Source organism: Eptesicus fuscus, chromosome 17 (assembly GCF_027574615.1).
Source record: "Eptesicus fuscus isolate TK198812 chromosome 17, DD_ASM_mEF_20220401, whole genome shotgun sequence".
NCBI classification, from domain to species: domain Eukaryota; kingdom Metazoa; phylum Chordata; class Mammalia; order Chiroptera; family Vespertilionidae; genus Eptesicus; species Eptesicus fuscus.
In genome coordinates, this window is record NC_072489.1 from 40,115,454 (window position 1) to 40,132,896 (window position 17,443).

General features: G+C 58.5%; 1 protein-coding gene across 1 annotated transcript in view; it reads right to left on the reverse strand.

Moving 5' to 3' along the window:
- Positions 1–600: 600 nt before the first annotated feature.
- SLIT1 (slit guidance ligand 1) overlaps positions 601–17,443 on the reverse strand; it is a 151,414-nt gene continuing 134,571 nt past the window's right edge. Inside the window, exons 26-37 of the mRNA XM_008144125.3 lie at positions 15,896–16,059; positions 13,720–13,844; positions 13,473–13,570; positions 10,070–10,209; positions 9,794–9,887; positions 6,759–6,896; positions 5,252–5,489; positions 4,295–4,425; positions 3,743–3,897; positions 2,295–2,583; positions 1,745–1,956; positions 601–870 (exon numbers count right to left, since the gene is read on the reverse strand). Of these exons, the coding sequence (XP_008142347.2) occupies positions 632–870; positions 1,745–1,956; positions 2,295–2,583; positions 3,743–3,897; positions 4,295–4,425; positions 5,252–5,489; positions 6,759–6,896; positions 9,794–9,887; positions 10,070–10,209; positions 13,473–13,570; positions 13,720–13,844; positions 15,896–16,059 (2,023 nt within the window). The 3' untranslated portion in view covers positions 601–631. The remainder of the gene's footprint in view (positions 871–1,744; positions 1,957–2,294; positions 2,584–3,742; positions 3,898–4,294; positions 4,426–5,251; positions 5,490–6,758; positions 6,897–9,793; positions 9,888–10,069; positions 10,210–13,472; positions 13,571–13,719; positions 13,845–15,895; positions 16,060–17,443) is intronic.

A 17,443-nucleotide genomic window follows, 5' to 3' on the forward strand; every position in this document is an offset into this window, starting at 1 on the left:
ATCCCATAACTTTAGGATTCAGAGGTCTGGTCCTAAGACCCACTTCCACCCCAGGCCTCGTTCCTGAGGTGCTCTGCCTGCCAATCAGCCCAGGGGCAAGGGTCAGTCCCTTCCTGGCCAGCAGGAGGGGCCCTTCCCCTCCGCAGCCCGGCCTCCTGCCCGCAGACGCTGTGCAGCAGCAGCAGCAGAGAGCCAGGCTGGGAGGCTGGGAGTCCTTCAGGGCTCTCTGCAGGGGGCAGGGGGTTCTGGGCCAGCATGGGCTGCAGACACGAGGGACAGGCTGGTTTGGGACAGGGCAGTCCCTTCTTCAGAGCCAGGTAGCAGGCAAGGAGGGGGCGGCACCGTTCTGCACTTCTTGGCCTGACCTCACGCACATATTCATTCAACAACATTTATTAAGCGCCTCTTTGTGCAAGGCACTTCCGGAGAGGGCGGTCTGCAGCCAGGCCTCGCCCACCCGCTCGGCCCCCAGCTGCTCGGGTTCCGCTTGAGAAAAGCTGCCTGGCCCCTGAGAGAGGGGCCCCCGCCCACCCAAGAGGGTCCAGCCATCCAGGAGCCACCTGGCGACCCCAGCCCAGGTCTCCTGGTGGCCATGCTTCTCGCCAGCCCCCCTCCCCGTGGGCACTGGGCGCTATGCGCAGAGGGCACAGCCACACTTGGTGGGCTTCTCCACCTCCTCAGCGAAGGAGGTCCCGTCGCTGCACTCGAAGGTGAACTTCCTCCGCTTCAGCCGCAGGCCCTGGCAGCAGCCCCGGCCCGGGCAGGAGCCCCGGCACTCCACCCACGACAGCGGGCGCGTGGTCTGGCAGATGGCATAGCCCCTCTGGACCTGGTGAAAGTCCCGGACAGGGTCCCCCCGGCACTCGGACTCTGGATGGGACAGACACCAAGAGAAAGCCTCAGGGCACAACTATGGGCCAGTACTGCCCCCTGGGAGGCAGGAGGAGGAGGAGGAGAGAGGGGAGCGGGGAGGCGGAGGGCAGCATCCTTGGACGGTCCTCTAGCTCCCAGAGCCCACCTTGTCCCCAGCATCCTCCCTGCCCACCATGCACATGCACAGCTTCCTCCCGGGCCACCGTGTGGTCCGTGGGAAGGAGGAACTTTCTAGCTGCCAGGGCCTCCAGCACAGATGCAGCTGCCAGGCTCCGGGGGGTATGTGTGGGGGGGCTCCCCGCTGCTGGAGCAGTGCAAGAGGCTGGAGGCCTGGGAGGCAATAATGTTGGAGAAGGAATTTGTGCTGGGAGGGTGTGGCCTCGGGACCCTAAAGTGCCCGAGTTCTGGATTCCTCAAGACACCTCTGTCCCCCCTCCCGCCCCCAAAGCGCTCTCCATTCCAGCAGAAGTATCTTAGTCACGCAGGCCAGGCCTGGGAAGGGGTCCCCAACCCTCAGACTTCTGCTGCTCCCAGGTCCCAAGGTGATGGGGCCACGATGCAGAGATCTGGACAGGAGCTGTTACCATGATCTCGTCTGTAAGGAGAAAACCCAGCCAGAGGGGGCACTTACCCCAGATACGAGGCTGCAGGAAAAGCTGGGCCAGGGAGAGATGGGGCCCTGTGTGGGGGGAGGGACCTGGAGCCCAGAGAGAAGGGGTGGGGGTACTAAAGCCCCAGAGCAGCCTAGGGTGCAGGGAGGGGCAGGGGCACAGAGGGGTTGCTGAGGTTGAGAGGAAGAAAAAACCAAGTGGCTAAAGCCAGTTGTGGGGAGGGACCCCGGAGAGGGCACATCAGGAGGGGGGCCCCTGACCTTGCTCACAAAGCTCGCCTGAAAAGCCAGGGTCACACACACAGTGCGCCCCCTTGGTGGCCGAGGCCTGGCAGTGGCCGTGCAGGCACTGCAGGCCCCCACACGGGTCTGGGGGCGCCCCGGCCTGGTTGCACAGGGCCCCCGAGTACCCCTCCCGGCACTGGCAGCTGTAGGAAAGGGCATCGAGGGGCACGCACTTCCCGTGGACACACCTGGAGGGACAGAGAGAAACGCTCTGAGGACAGGCCCGGGCCAAGCCACGGCCCACCCAGGTACCCCACCCCCAGCCTCGGCGTCCCGGGATGCTCTCCTGTTCCCAAGACTGAGACCCAGGAAGCAAAACGTGGGTCTGTGCTTGTCCCTACAGACCTTCCCTGTTACTAAAAAGAGAAACCCAGAAAAACATAATAAACCCCTGTTAGGCCACGTGTTCTGATTTGGGGCGTTAAAACTATTATCTTTCCTCACCACAGGGAATGGGAACTTGCAAGGAAGGGAAGGGAACCTGCAGGGCCGGGGGCGGGGGGGGGGGGAGGACAAGGGGGCTCACTTGTGGCCGTGACAGGGGCCGTCAGCTGGCTGGTCGCAGTGCAGGCCCCCCCAGCCGGCCTCGCAGTGGCACACAGGCCCCGGGGTGGCGTTGGGCTGGCAGATGCCATGCAAGCAGAAGAGCTTCCGGCAGGGCTCGCAGCCCGGCACCACGCCCGGCTTCATCCGCGTCTTGGTGAAATCCTGCAGCTCATTGTTGATGTACAGGTTTCGGATGCACCCGTGGAAGCTGGTGCCATTGAGTATCTGCCACAGGCGGAAGGCGGCCGAGTTCACGTCCACCGGCATCCCTGAGGGGGGTGGGGGGGGGAGAGGGCAGACTGAGCTGGCCAGGCTGGGGCGGTGCCTGGCACCTACCTCTGAGGTCTGTGGGGCACCTGCACAGGGTTCCCTCTTGCCCGTGGCCTCTGTCCTGTCTCTGCCACCCTGGGCCAACATCCTCTGCCACCTTGGAGGATGCAGACTCCTTCCCCCAAAGAAATGGAAAAGCTGCCTTCCCGTGACCAGTCCGGCTGCGCTCGCCCAGGGTTCCTTCCCTCCCTCTGGAACTCCTGTTTTTACTCCCAGAGACCCCAGAGGCAGCAAAGGACTGGGCCCTAGAACTGGGGTGTATGGTCCTTGGTCACCTGCTTCTGTGGGCACTACTCACAGCAACCCCTGAGGTAGGAGCTGCAAACCCCATTGGCTGCTCCGTGCTCAGTGACTTGCCCGAGGTTGCACATCTAGTAAACCCAGGTTCTCTGTCCCTCCCACCTGCCACCCTCTCGGCCAGGCCCTGCACAGCGCTGAGACGGCCCCACTGCCCCCGGGAACCTGCTCTCTGGGCCTGGAAATGCCCGCTGTGGTGGCCAGGGCCCGTCAGCTGCAGAGCCTGTAAGGCCAGCTGGGCAGTCCCCAGCTCGTGCAGGGGCCTGGGCCTGGGCCTCCTGCCGCAGCTCTGGGCCTCCGAGGGCCCAAGCCTGGGGATGGACCCTGAACATTTAACAAGCCCCTTCCGGCCCAAGCCAAGAAAGAGGCCCACAGTGTAGAAGACAGCCGGGGAAATTCCAGCACACCCCTCCCCTCCCCTCCCCTCCCCTCCCCTCCCCTCCCCCCCTCCCCTCCCTCCCCTCCCCTTCCCTCCCCTCCCCTCCCCTCCCCTCCCCTCCCTCCCCTCCCCTCCCCTCCCCTCCCCTCCCCTCCCCTCCTGGGTCAGGCCTCCACCCCAGCTCAGGCACGTCTCCTCCTTCGTTAGTGTGGGCTGGGGGCCAGCAGCCTGGCTCCTGGCAAGGGAACACAATCCACCTGCAGCTTGGCCAGTCACTGGCACCCCCCGTCCCCCACCGACCGGCAATGTTCCCACAGTCCTGTGCCCTGGGTCCCGCCTCCTGGCCCGAGAGCAACAGAGCCCCCCCTGGAAAGGCTACACCATCACCTGATGGCGAGGCCCGGGACAGAGCAGGTCCTCACCTCCCACATAGAGGGGGGCCTCGCTGTTCAGGGTGTAGTGTTTGCCGAAGTTGTCCATGGTCATGGGGCTGCCGCCATCGATGGAGAGATTCACCATCTGGTCGAAGGTGACCAGCTCAACAGTGTGGAACTGCCCGTCGTTGATCGTCTCAGCACTGGAAGAAGATGGGGGGCCCCCACCCCAGAGGATGAGCTTCAGTTTGGCCCATCCGTCCCTGTTCGCCCTGCCATTGGTCCAGCAGCTGCTTCCCAAGGGACCACATCTCTCCTCGGGGAGACTGGGACCTGGTGGCCCATGGCCCAGCCTCTCCTGCTCCCCCGGGGAAAGCTGGGACGTTTGGGGCAGGTGTTTTCACCCTAATCAGTCTCCTCCTCCCCACGCAGGGGCGCCCTGTGAGGCGGCGGAGGGAGGGGAAGGACCCGCGCTGGGCTGCACTCATGGTTCACGTGCCCTCTCCTCTTGGGCAGCCCAGGTTCTGGGGGTTCTATGAATGACTTGCTCTCGGCCCAGGAGACCCCCGAGAGCGGCCGCCGGGCCTGAGGAAGCCCCACCTGTAGATGGCAGAGCTGGGGTAGCTGCCAGGGTCGTAGCTGACACGCACATGGCCCTGGTACAGCTCCACGGCGATGTGGTCGTTGTCCCCGTTGTACAGCAGGATCCCGTTGTCCTCTGCCGTGGAGACCTGAGGAGCAAGGCCACCGTCTCTCCAACCCCATCCCACGCAGCAGCAGCACAGGAGAGAGATGCTGTGTGCAGAGCTGCCCTCCCCTCCCTGCCCAGGTGACGTGTCCTCCAAGGGTCACTGACGGAGGCGGGCAGCCCCAGGGGTAAACCCCATCCACTGACAGCGTGGCCAGGGCCAGGCAGCAGAGGGCAGAGGGGCCGGCTGAGGCCTGGAAACTGCGTGCCAGGAGGAGCAGGTAAGAGCCCTTCAGACCACCTGCCCGGGGAAGAAAGTCAGACGGGCTGGGGGCCGCCTCTGTGGGCCTCAGCGAACTGCCTTGGGGCGGGGGCTCTACAGAGAGGACACGTTCAGGAAGGCTCCCTGACAGCCAGAGCCCCAAACCTGAAGGAACCGCTCAGGAGGTAGATGTTTAAGACATCCGATGGCAAAATAAGGGACCGCAAGGACGTAAGCTGGGAGCTAACCTGGCCGCGCTCCAGGCACGGGAACAAAAGCCTGTTGGCGCACCGGAGGTGAGGCGAGGAGTCGTTGGGACGAGATGGTGGGAAAGGGTCCTGGTAAAGCTTGGTTTTCTGGGTCTAGTCACCCATGAGACCACCGCCCCCTCCCCGACGCCTCTTTGAGATTGGATTTATATCCCAATAACCTTTCCAATTCTGCTTAAACGACTTCGAGCTGCGATGCCGACATCCACATCCAAACACGCTGACCGACACAGGGGCCCCCCCATTGTCCTGGGCAGGGATGTGCCTTGAATCTCTGACCTGAGGCCGGGGCCCCCGCCGCCCGACTCCCCTCTGCGACGGGCGCCCTGGGCACCCACCTGCAGCGTGATGTTGGCCCGCGGCCAGTCCTGCAGGTCAGTGAACTGCAGGTAGGTGTCCCGGTCCACGAAGTTGACACCGAGCAGCTTCTCACACTCGGGGCCGCCGAAGCCCGGGCGGCACTGGCACACGGGCCGGCTGCCCTGGTCCACACAGTTGGCCCCGTTCTGGCACTCGGTCCCCTCGCAGGGGCTCCTGGGGGCGGCTGGGCGGGGCGGGGTCTCACAGAGCTGCCCGCTGAGAGGGAAAGGACGCCGGTCAGACAGGGCAGGGAAAGGGGCAAGAGGGCCTCTTCCTCCCCCAGGTCCCGGAGACAAGCATCTTGGGAAACTGGATCCTTAAGGCGACGGCAGACAATGCTCCTAATGAACACGTTTCCCGAGAGAACCAAGAGCCAGAAGGGTGGTGAGGAACAAGTGTGGTCCCTGGACCAGCAACCTCGATGTCACCGGGGCACTGACGGTCAGAAAAGGAAAACCTGCTGAATCCGCTCTTTCACAACATGCCAGGTGGACCCGTGTGCCCATTAAAGCTTAAGAATTGCTCGTGTCTCATTTTACAGAAAAGAAAACTGAGACTTAAAACCAGCAAAAGAGGGAAGACTCAAAAGAAAGAAACGAGGGAACATGACTACCAAGGGTAGTTGTGATCGACGCTACAACAATCTGTAGCATTAGTACCCACAATAGCCAAAAGTGTAAGCAATCCAGACAGACGGATGGATCAACAGATGTGGTAGATCCCTGCCATGGAAATATTATGCAGCCATAAAGAGGAATGAAGTTCTGATACATGCTACCACATGGATGACCCTCAAAAACATGATGCTAAGTGAAGGCAGTTACAAAGGACCACAGATTGTATACTTCTGTTTATAGGAAATATCCAGCATAAGCTAATCTATACACACAGATATTAGCAGATTAGTGGTTGCCTAGAGCTGAGATGGAGGAGACTTGGGGTGACTGATAAGAGGTGTGGAGTTTCTGGAGTAATGAAACGTTCTGAAATGGATGGTTCTACAATGAAGGCACAACTCTGGACATATACTAAAAGCCATTGAATTGTACATTTTAATCAGATGAATTGTATTGTATGTGACTTAGAGCTCAATAAAACTGAAAAGAAAACAAAACACCCAAGCAGATCATGGGTGGTGGGTGGTCAGAGGGAGGAGCCAAGATGCAAATGTCAATGACCTTTATGGCAGGTTGTGACGTCAGAGGTTCCCTGAGCAGTGAGAGGGTGCTGCCCACTACTCTGCACCCACCACCCACTCCCTCCACCACAGGTTAGGCCCCCTCTGCCTCTGCTCTGCACGGCTAAGTCCCTTTCCCAAGGCCTCACAGCTGTGACAGGTGTAGCCACGGTTCAAGCCAGGCCCCGACACCCAGGCTCTCACCCGCCCTCCCTCCCCCTAACCATGTCTGGGGGCTCCTGCCAGGCCAGGGGCCAACGGCTAGGGGGAGTCGGTCCCTCCCTCGCGGTGGGTGCAGGGCCTCTCACCTGAAGCCCTGGGCACAGAGGCAGGAGTAGCTGTTCACTTCGTCGATGCACTGGGCCCCGTTCTGGCAGCGGTGGGCTCTGCAGTCATCCTGGTTCTCACTGCAGTTGGCGCCCGAGTAACCTGGTGCACACTCACACCTGGAGGTGGGCAGGGGGGCAGGCAGTCAGCCAGGAGCCTGTGGGGCCCAGGGTGTGTGTGTGACAGAGAACCTGGAGGCCCTGTGGGTCTATGGGACCCCCCTGGAGGTCAACCAGAGCCCTGGGTATAAAGATGCCCCCACCTGACCTGGGACCCTTTTAGAGAGCTTGTGCGGGTTGGGAGAGCTCTAGGTGTGGGGATGGGGGGAGGCACCCAGCAGGAGGAGGAGATGGGAATCTTGTCAGAGAGGACCCAGATTCACTACCAACAGCACATCCAGGGCCAAACTGCAGCCCCTTCCAGGCCTACCCACCTGCTCAGCACACGGCTCCCCGTCATGGGGCTCATCCTTCCCTCCACCCCAGCTCCCCCAATTCCACCAGCCCAGCCTCCTGGCCCCAGTGGGGCAGGTGCCCACCTCTCTGTCAGTGTCTGACTCCAAGCCAACCTCCAGCTCCCTGCTTGCATTGTGCCTCACTGCTCACCCAAAAATCCATTCCCGCCAAAAATCCAGTCCAGTCCTATCAAATAAAGGGCACACTCCTCCACCCCCTTGCAAGATGCACAGACCTTCTTTACTGGCAGCAACCCTCACGTCACCGGCACCCCCGCCTTCACCCCCTTCCCTTCACCCCGTTGGTTCTGGAATGCCCTCTTCTCTCTCCCTGCCTCATTCGGACCAGGCCAAGCCCTCGCCTCCTCTGAGAAGCCTCTGGTGTCACTGAGCAAACCTTTGCTGGAAACACTTCCCACTGCAGACTGCAAGTTGCAAACTCCACAATCTGGCAGGTGGGTGCTCCTGCCTGGAATTTTTACTCATTCCCAGTGATTTTCAGGCTGCAAGAAACACCCTTCTACCCGACACACACACACACACACACACACACACACACACACACACACACACACCTGAAATCATACTTATCCTTAGTGTATAAAATGGTATGGTGCTCTCTGATGTTCTGTTTCATTTTTTAAGTTAACCTTGACCTACCCAATTAATCACAAGTCACTACTGGGTCTTGAGCAGCAGTATGAAGACTGTTTCAGTACCTAAGCCACCACCCATTTCTTCATATTAATTAATTAATTAATTCATTCATTCATTCAATGAATGTACTGAATACTTGCTGGGTTCCAGGTACAATGCCAAGCGCAGCTGAGCATCTGTTCCATCTTTCCTCCAAAACAGGAAGTTGAGAGAACATGCACCCTACCCTTGCATGTGCTCATCTGTGCGGTGGGAGGGAATACCCCAGCACAGTGTGCGCGATAGTGAGCAGCCTCGCTTTATCCACCTGAGGCCCAGCCTCTCTGAGGAGCGGGCATGCCTCTTGATCTGCCACTGCTCCTTGGTCTTCTGTGCCAGCCCCACCCTGCCTTCTGTGCCAGCTCACCCAGGAGGGCAGTGTGCCCACCATTTGGATGGAGGCTCCCCCATAGCCTCTCCATCTCACAGCTGGGCCTCTGACACCCCCTGGCTCTCCCTCTGCCCAGGGGCCTCGGCTCCATGGTGACTCCATCCCCCTGCCCTGGCCTGAGTGGCTGGGGTTGGGTCCCTCCGCCACAGACTACAAGGAGCCCCGCCCTGCCTGGTGGAGCCAGGCTCCCAGAACTGACACCATATTTGAAAACCACGGACAGGAGCAACATCTTAAAACCCCATGACCTTCATATCACATGCAGTCGTCAGGTGACAAAGCACTTCCATGTATGCCAGTAACAACGACTGAGACAACAGTCAAGAAGTCCTTTTCCTGAGGCCAAACAGGAGGATTTTCAAAAGGTAATCCAGTGCCTACAACTGTACATTGTGTGACACGCCAGTGGGATCGGGGCAGCCCCTCCATCAAACATGTTCGCAGCTCTGCAGCACAGCCTACACGGATGGTTGTTGACTGTAGCCCCATATTCTTGTGGTCAGCTTTTATTTTTACTTATTTATTTTATTTTGTTAATCCTCACCCGAGGACATTTTTCCATTGATTTTTAGAGAGAATGGAAAGGAAGGGGAGAGACAGAGAGAGAAACATCGATGTGAGAGAGACACATTGGTTGCCTCACACATGGGATGGAATCGGAAGCCAAGGTGCATGCCCTTGATCAGAATTGAACCCGGACCCTTCAGTCCACAGGCCAATGATCTATCCACTGAGCCAAACCAGCTAGGGCTGTGTGGTCTGCTTTTATTACCAAACTAGAGGCCCAGTGCACGAGATTCATGCACTGGGGAGGTCCCTCGGCCTGGCCCGCACCCTCTCGCAGTCCGGGAGCCCTCGGGGGATGTCCGACTGCCACGGGGGCTGGAGAGGCTCCCACCACCACCACTGCGCTCACCAGCCTTGAGCCCTGTGGGAGCACACTGACCACCAGGGGGCAGCTCCTGCCTTGAGCATCAGTGCACGTCATTCCGCCGTTGGGTCGATTTGCATATTACCCTTTTATTATATAGGATACGTTCAGGTCAGGTCCGATTTTGCTATCAAACCAACTTTTGGTTTTCAGAGTTTTGTGGATTTTATAACTGGGGAGGAGAAATTGTGGGCCTGGAATGACAACAGCTACTTATGGAGCACTGATGGGATGTCAGACATGGAGCTAAGTGCTTTCCATGCATTTGCTCATCCTCTCCTTACAACCACCCCAGGAGGAAGCTTCTGGTGCCTCCAGTTTGCAGATGGGAAAATAGGCACTGAGTGGGCAAGCCATCCCTTCAAGCTCCTGCTGGCAGCAAAGCTGTCCCCTTAACCACCCCACACTGACTCCCAGGAACCCACATGGCTGAGACCAAACCCACGTGACCCGGGAGGAAACAGGATGGGAGGGGGTTGGCATGGAGGGGAAGTGGCTTGGCAGCCCCTGCCTTTCCCTGGCCCTGGAAATGGGCAACACCTACCTGGGCCCATCCGGGGTGCCCACACACTGGGCCTCGTGCTGACACGGGTTCAAGTCCGGGGAGCAGAAGTCCACCAGCTTCTCACAGGCCCTTCCTGCAGAAAGAACCGAGGAGAGGCAGGAGAGAAGCTGGCCCTCCCGCTCCGCGCTCTGCCAGGCAGCCTCCCAGCAGAAGCCTCCTGCCGACGCTGAGGCAGGGCCCCAACCGTCACGGGAATGGGGTTCAGGGCATGCATGCTAGACCTCACCTCCCCGAAGACACGCGATCCCCACATACCCGCATACTGCAGGGGGCACTGGCAAGTGTAGTTGCCCATGCCATCCACACAGATGCCTCCATTGGCACATGCGTGCTCCACACAGTCATCTGTGTTCACCCCACAGGTGGGTCCTTCAAAACCCATCGGACAGGAGCACCTGGGGCAGGGGAGGAGGGAGAGGCAGGTGGGCCCAGGGTCACTGGTCAATATCATCCTAGAATTTTGGCACCTACTCACGGCCAGGCCCTTGCTGGATGCCGGGGGTTAAAGGTGAACAAGACCAGCCCTGCACTTATGGGACTCACAGCCTAGTGGGGAGATGAGGAGGAGACACGCCAGAGGAGAGGCAGTGAGTGTCGCGATACTGCAGCACAGAGGCCAGGGAGGGGGAACACGGGGCAGCACCTAGCTCCTCCTTGGGGGAGTGGTCAGGGTGGGCTTCCTGGAGGAGATGATGATGAATCCAGGACCCTGACAGGGGAGCGCAGGAATGGGAGGGAAGACGGTGGGGACAGGGGCATGTGCAAAGGCCTGGAGAAGACCCTAAAGCCAGCGCTCTGGGAGGGGTCCTGCTCGTGCAGACAGTTCAGGCCTTGGGGAGCACGGACCTCAGCGACCCAATGAGAATGGGGCAGAGCAAGCTGTGGGGAGCACTGGAGAGCAGCGATCTGCAAACCAGTCCACCCTCCCCGGGGCGCCTGGGGCTTCCCCAGGGGCTGTGGGTCAGAGAGGTCTGAGAAATTGACTTCCGGGCGTTCTGCAGGGACTCTTCCCTCGACTGACCGGCCCCAGAGCTCCCCAAAAGCACACACACCCCTCCCAGCCCAAGTCCAGGGTGGGACATGCCTGGGGCCTAAACTCCTGGGGCTCCAGATAAAGGGACAATTAGGAATTTCGATGTTTTAAAGGTGAATGAACAAACGGCTTCTGAAAGTCAAGAGGTTCCAGTCCCACATGTTAAAAATAATTGAAGGCCCCGTGGAACTGTCAGTGGGTAGGCAATAAAAATAGTTTTTGATGACATATCGCGCTGGGCTTTTTGGCATATAGACTCGGGAGGATTTCAAAGACTTGAGTGACATGGCTATAATAAAACTCCTAATCTCATCTGTTTATTTATGAGAACAGACTTTCTCAGCATTGATAGCTATATATATAAAGCTCTATCTCATCCAGAGAGGAGTCTAAAAAATTCTACTTTTATCTGTAATCACTATCAATCAAATGCTGTAATACAGTGATGTTGTAATGTTGTTTTGATTGATTATATATTATTGATAATTGTCATGATAACTCAATGCAAAAGAAACTTTTAATCAGAGGCTGATGGTCACAAGAAATAAAGACAGTTTTAAATTTACACTTACATACCCATGTTGGTGGTGAAGACACATGGCGGGTGCTCAAGAAAAACCTCTCCTTGCATGAAGGCAGATTACATTAGAAAGAAAGTGGGGTGTGTGTGTGGGGGGAGTAAAATGGTAATACTAGTACAAGAAGAAAAGGCATATATTTAAGCTGTAAAAGAGCAGCTTATTTGTGTCAGTTTTTAATGGTATCAAATTGCTATGCTGCTCTGGCCGGTGTTACCAGTGGTTGGAGCATCGGCCCAAACACCAAAAAGTTGCAGGTTTGATCCAGCTGGGTCAGGGAGAGTGTGGGAGGCAACCAATTGATGTGTCTCTCTCACATCAATGCTTCTCTCTCTCTCTCTCTTCTCTCTCCCTCCCTCCCTGCCTCCTACTCTAATAAGTAAGTAATGGAGAAAATATCCTCAGGTGAGGGTTAACAACAACAAATTGCTGTGCTAGTTAGATTACACTGGAGAACAATAAAAGAGTGATAGGTTTATTTTTAAATGTTAATATTTACTGTATCCTGAAAATGACCTCCTTTACAACAAAAACTAAACCTACAATGACAAATTTTAGCTGTCAATCTAAAAACGTATGAGAATATATATAGTTTTAACCTTTTGCACTCGGATGTCGAGTGTGACTCGACACGGTTAGCATTAGAATAAAGGAATCGAGAAAAAAGCAAGCGAGTGCAAAGGGTTAAAATTGTGTTTGGGGGGAGCGTATGTGAGCAAAAAGGTTTGAAGCCCACAGTTATGGGACATGTCCTGGAGTTTAATTCCGCCCCCCCCCCCCGCCCCCACACATAGATGGGGGTGGGGGACCACAGAGGGGTTTTAAGAGGGCTGAGGTGATCAGCTTTGCATGTCTGAGAAGGCTCTTGTAAGCCTCAAGGTTGAGGGGTAACTCAGAGAGGCACCTTCTTTCTACCCGGAGGGCCCACCCAAAGGCCCCCAATCTGTAGGGCTGCTAGGTGTGAGGGGGGCCATCCCTGCTGTACCCCTCTCTGCCCAGCAGGGGGGTTTCTGTGGGTGTCCTTTCAGCCCCTCCATGCTCCACAGACATCCCCCCCAGGAGTCCAGGGAACCAGGAGGGGGCCTTGCTCGAACTGCGGCCCAAGCCCAAAGGAGGATGGAGCCTATCGTAAGGGCGCCGTTGCCAAGGCAACAATGGGCTGAGAGGCCATTTCGTGCTTTCCTTTTTATACCTGGTCATTTGGGTTTGCAGAGACAGATGTGGCCATTTCTGCCTGTAAACACAGAGCCAATTTATTTTCAGCAGCTAAATATCAAGTATTTTTCAGAAAACCTCTGGGTCCAGGAGAGCTCTGGGGAATTCACTGAGGGTCCTGGGGTAGCAGGTCAGTGGCGGGGAAGGGGTGTTTGCATGGTAATGGCTGCACTGGGAGAGCTTGGGATTCCATCCTGAGGGAGGGTCAGCCCTTCCCTGAGCCGTGGGAAGCTGGCTGCCTGTGGGGACCAGTGGGGGGACCATGAGGTGGAGTGTGGAGGCTCCAGGGGGCAGCACCAGGGCTTGCTCCCACCTCTGGGCAGGCTTCTGTCTTCGGGGCTTGGGGTGGTGGCTTGACTGGAAAGAGCTGGCTAAGGGCCCTGCCTTCAGGCGACATTGGTACAACAAGCAGGTGTTGGGCGTCTATTAAAGGCCAAAGGCTAGCAGAGATTATAGGGGTTTAAAATGTCGCCAAACTGCCCCTGGCACTGCCACTGCATATGTCCTTGGCCATGGAGTCCCGGTGCCATCAAAAGCCTGTCCTGGCACCTGGCAAGGACAGAGAGGGGCCTGGAGCAGGAGCGGGCAGCTTGGCTCCCAGCCCCAGCGCCCCCTCCTGCTGGCTCCCACTGCTCCTGGCAATGGGCATGGCTGGGTGGCTGTGGAAGGGTTTCTAGTGAGTGTCTGCGCCCTTTGCGCCCGCCCTCTTTCTCCTCCCCGAGCACAGAGGATGGGCGGGGAGGCCACTCAGTTTGGAGGAGGAGGGCAGCGAAGCATGGGTGCTGGTCCCATCAGCACCCGCCCCAGGTGCTGGCCCCTCCAGGCAACTCACGTGAAGCCAGCATCCTCGCCCTCCTGTTCGTGGCAGGTCCCGCCGTTCTCACAGGGGCCACTGGCACAGCTGTCCAGGGGCACCTCACAGTCTCGGCCCTGGGGAGAAAGTCCGCGATGGGGACCGCAGGGGCCAGTGCGAGCCAGCAGCCGGCCACCCCTCGGCAGCGCAGCCTGCCTGTCCCAGGTGTTACTGGCGCACTCGTTCCTCCAAGCAGCCCTCCTCCTCCCGGCCCCGCCTCACTCACCTTATAGCCGCTAGGGCAGGCGCACCTGTACCCTTGAAGGGGGTCATTCTGGCAGCTGCCCTGGTTCCGGCACGGGCTGGACAAGCAGGGATCACACTTGGCCTGGACAGCCAGAGTGGGGGGACCTGAGGCAAAGGGAGGGGGCTCTATAAGGAGGAGGGGGGTAGGCCCCATCCCCCCCAGGCCCCATCCCCCCCCTCCGTACTCCCAGCCCTTCAGAGGTGGGTAGTGGGAAGCCCTCTCCCCAAGGAAACTGTTGCCATTTCCTCTGAGTCCTGTTCATCCTCCTTTCACAGCCCCCCCGCCGCCCCCCCCCCGCACCACTAGCCTTTCCTCCTCCATAAAATGGGGTAACAGCCCCTGCCCCATGGGGCCATGAGGACTAGATGAGCTAATCCGCAGAGAGTGCTCAATGGCTGGTGCTGGCCGCCTCAGGAGCCCTCGCATGGCGGTCAGGGTAGGGCCGTGGTCGGCAAACCGCGGCTCGTGAGCCACATGCGGCTCTTTGGCCCCTTGAGTGTGGCCCTTCCACAAAATACCACATGCGGGCGTGCACGTACAGTGCGATTGAAGGAGTACCCGAATTAAGTTAATGACAATGTACCTACCTATATAGTTTAAGTTTAAAACATTTGGCTCTCAAAAGAAATTTCAGTCGTTGTACTGTTGATATTTGGCTCTGTTGACTACTGAGTTTGCCGACCACGGGGGTAGGGCATCTGTGTGAGAGCGCCACGGTCGCTGCTACTAAAGTCCGATGACCTTTTCTGGGTCCCCTACACCCTCCGAGGCCCTGCCGCCTGCTAACCAGGAAAGCAAGGGGGCCCCGCCGCAGGGAGGCACGCGGCTCCCCAGGAGGCCACGCCGAGGAGGAAAGGTCCGTGCGCCTTGACGCTGATGGTCTCCAGCTCCAGCATGGCCTCCCCCAGCCCCTCCGGACTCCCTGGTCGCCTTCCCTGAACTTGGAGGTGGGCGAGCGGCACCTCCGGCGGGGGCATTAGGACCTCGCAAGAGCAGTCGGAAGAGCAGCCAGCTCACTAGTTTCCACTGAGGACGCCTCTGGGATGGCGACCTCTCCGCGCCGCTCCAAGGCGTGCGGGTGACCAGACACAGAAACACGCTCAGTGACCGGCCGGGCGGTGGGGGCCGCTCGGGGGCGGGTGGGGCTCTGCTTCTTGATCCGGGGGGCGGGTTACCTGCGTGCGCTCAGTTTGTGAAACTCCAGTGAGCCACCCACTTATGACCTGTGCACTGTCCTGTTATGCACGTTACGTTTCCATAAAAAGGTTTTAAAACACAACTTCCCACCAGTACCAACACCACCAGCTACATCAATCCTGAGCAAATGTTTCAACATGCGTTGGCCTGCTCCCCAACAGCCCAACAGCTAAGCCTCATATCCGGCCCCTCAGAGCGGTCACCCCTATGACGGCATCCTGCCCGCAGGGTGGCCCGGCGCCTCATTAACCTATGGCTGTCACTTTCACTTCCGGTGGGGGTCCCCGAGCTTGCAGAGGGCAGGGTCCTGCCCCAGGGCCGGCCTCTAGGGTGCACACCTCACCCACCCGCCCCCAGCGGCCCCCACCCAGTGCCCAAAGCGGGGCCTGGGGCAGCCACTCAGCACCTCCCTCTGCTCAGCAGGGCTCCTGGCGCTCGGGCTGTCAGTCAGCCCATCAATCCCCGAACGAGCATTTATTTCCAGATGCCCAGCGTGAGGCGCCTTCAGAGCAAAGCCGGAGGAGCCTCGATCCCTGTGTTTCTACAAACGTCAGGAGCGTGGCGGCCGGGTCCGGGGGCTCAGGGTTTAAGCTAATTGCTGAGCACAATTCCTACCGAAGGGAGGCCTGAGTGCTCGCAGGGCTGAGAGGCCTGACGCTTCCCGAAATGCTGCTGCTATTTTTACTTTCCTTACGTAACCCCAGGGAGGGATGAAAGCCCTCACCCGGAGATGTTCTGCCTGGCTTTTCCCTTCCTTGTTCTGTCAGGACTAGAAGGCAGCCGCGTTAACAAGGTTAACAAGCGGCAGGTGCCTCATTGCTGCCACCTGACCACTCCCCCCGCCCGTCACCCACCGCGGGCTCACGCGGAGGCCCAGCCAGGGTGCAGCAGGTCCCTGGGCCGCCAGCAGTGGGAGGTGGGGATGCGCCCGCCACCCTCCACCCCTTCCCCGGCTCACCTTGGCATTCAAACTTCTTGGCAGGAGTGGTGAGGAGCAGCTTGCCCTCCATGTCTGGGGGCCCGGCGCAGCGGGCAATGCCTGGCTCCTTGTAGCCTGTCTTCACCCAGCTGGACAGCCAGCGGAGGTGGCAGTCACAGTGCAGGGGGTTGGCGCCAATGGCCCTGGGTCAGAGAGCGGAGAGAAACGCATTACAGCTTCCTGGGGTCCTTCGTCGCTGGGCACCCAGGGTGCAGGGCACTACACCAGGGGCTGGCAACAGTCCTGCTTTCACGGTCATGTGCTGTGTCACCAGCACCGTTTCAAGCCCTCCACGTGTGTTACATGTTGAAACTGAGGCTCAAAAAGGTGGAGGCCCCTGCCTAAGGCTGCACACAGAAAGGGGGGAGGTGGGATTTGAACTCGGCTGTCGAGGCCAGAGCCCATGAATGCATTGCCTCCGGGGTGCACGGGGGAGAGAGGAGCCAACTTCCACCGCTGCTCTTCCCACGGCCGTGCATCTGACCCGCTCAGAGCCCCCCGGGGAGGGGCTTTTCTCCGGCTCACAGATGTGGGACCTGGGCCTCCTGTGGTCACACAGCTAGCGACCCGGGGTCCAGACCCAGACTGTCTGACTCTGAAGCTCATACCCTTCCATTTTTCTTTTCGTTTTTAACCCAACAGGGAGCTCTCGAAGGCATTCTCATTGTAAACCTCTCTCAGACGTTGCAGACCGCAGTCTCTGCCTCACACAGCGTTGTGAAGGCGCTACGTGCCACTGAACTGTACACAGTAAAATGGTTAATTGGTGTCACATGCATTTCACTGGATTTTTAAAAAAATATATTTTATTGATTTTCCACAGAGAGGAAGAGAGAGGATAGAGAGCTAGAAACATCGATGAGAGAGAAACATCAATCAGCTGCCTCCTGCACACCCCCTACTGGGGATGTGCCCGCAGCCAAGGCACATGCCCTTGACCGGAATCGAACCTGGGACCCTTGAGTCCGCAGGCCGACGCTCTATCCACTGAGCCAAACCGGTTTCGGCTTCACTGGATTTTTTTAAAGGCGCATACCGATGTCACGGATGGAGTGCCAAGCGGAATAACAGTGATGAGGGGACTTTTGTGATTATCTGTCAGATTACCAGCGCGGTTGCCTTTTGACCCGGCAATTCCGTTTCTGGGAGTTTACCTCCCAGATTCACCCGCCCAGGGGCATGAAGCCGTCTGTGCCACGGTGTGGACCGCACACTGAGTGTAAGGGGAAGACTGCTCGTCACGTGCTTCACTGAACCTGCATCCACATCACAGAACAGTCTCCGCCACGGTCCCTGCCGACCGCGGGAGGACAGGGTCACCACGCCTCAGCGGGTAGCTTTCCAGTCCTCCCCCCGCTTCACACACATCACATCCCAGAGTACAACCACCCACTCGATGTCACTCCTGAGCAGCTCGCTTCTTGCCGCTAAACAGCACGTCTGGGAGACCTTTCCCGGTCGGCGTATATGAATCCATCGCATTTTGTCAAACGGCTCCACAGCACCCCAAAGAATGGAGCCTGGGGG